Below are 763 nucleotides of genomic sequence, written 5' to 3' on the forward strand. Positions count from 1 at the left end.
GGGGGCAGTGCAGGGGCAGGGGGTGACAGGTGTCCCCCTCAGGTGATCATGGCCACCAACCGCATCGACATCCTGGACTCAGCCCTGCTCCGTCCCGGCCGCATCGACAGGAAGATCGAGTTCCCTCCCCCCAACGAGGAGGTAGGTGGGGTGGTCCTTGCTTTTCCCTGGGGACACCACCTCGCTCCTCAGCTCCCTCCCCAGGGAGGGTTCCATCCCCTCATCCCACCACTGCCCCCCAGGCCCGTTTGGACATCCTGAAGATCCACTCCCGGAAGATGAACCTGACCCGGGGCATCAACCTGCGGAAGATCGCGGAGCTGATGCCCGGGGCCTCAGGGGCTGAGGTGAAGGTGAGTGGGGGACACTGTGGGGACCCCTCGGGTGGGCAGAGGGGTGGGGGGGAGCAGTGGTGACATCCCTGTGTCCCTGTCCCCTGCAGGGGGTGTGCACAGAGGCTGGGATGTACGCCCTGAGGGAGAGGAGGGTGCACGTCACTCAGGAGGACTTTGAAATGGCTGTGGCCAAGGTAAGAGCCTGAGGGGGGTGAAGAGGGGCTGGGGTGGGGGCTTCATGGGGTGAGGAGCTGCTGGTGGGACACAAACTGTCCTGGGCAGCATCTGGGAGCTGTGAAGTAGCTCTTGGGACAAAGAGCAGCATTAAGGACAGACCAGACTCTTCCCAGTGGTGCCCAGGGACAGGACAAGGGACAATGGGCACCAACTGGAGCCCAGGAGGGTCAAGCTGAAGATGAGGAGAAAGT

At 63.3% G+C, this 763-nt stretch overlaps 1 protein-coding gene across 1 annotated transcript in view; it reads left to right on the forward strand.

Moving 5' to 3' along the window:
* PSMC5 (proteasome (prosome, macropain) 26S subunit, ATPase, 5) overlaps window positions 1-763 on the forward strand; it is a 5,135-nt gene that overhangs the window by 3,912 nt on the left and 460 nt on the right. Inside the window, exons 8-10 of the mRNA XM_009999337.1 lie at window positions 43-141; window positions 243-353; window positions 443-529. Coding sequence (XP_009997639.1) covers window positions 43-141; window positions 243-353; window positions 443-529 — 297 coding nt within the window. The remainder of the gene's footprint in view (window positions 1-42; window positions 142-242; window positions 354-442; window positions 530-763) is intronic.

This window comes from Chaetura pelagica, unplaced genomic scaffold (genome assembly GCF_000747805.2).
Source record: "Chaetura pelagica isolate M959 unplaced genomic scaffold, ChaPel_1.0 scaffold625, whole genome shotgun sequence".
Lineage (NCBI taxonomy): Eukaryota > Metazoa > Chordata > Aves > Apodiformes > Apodidae > Chaetura > Chaetura pelagica.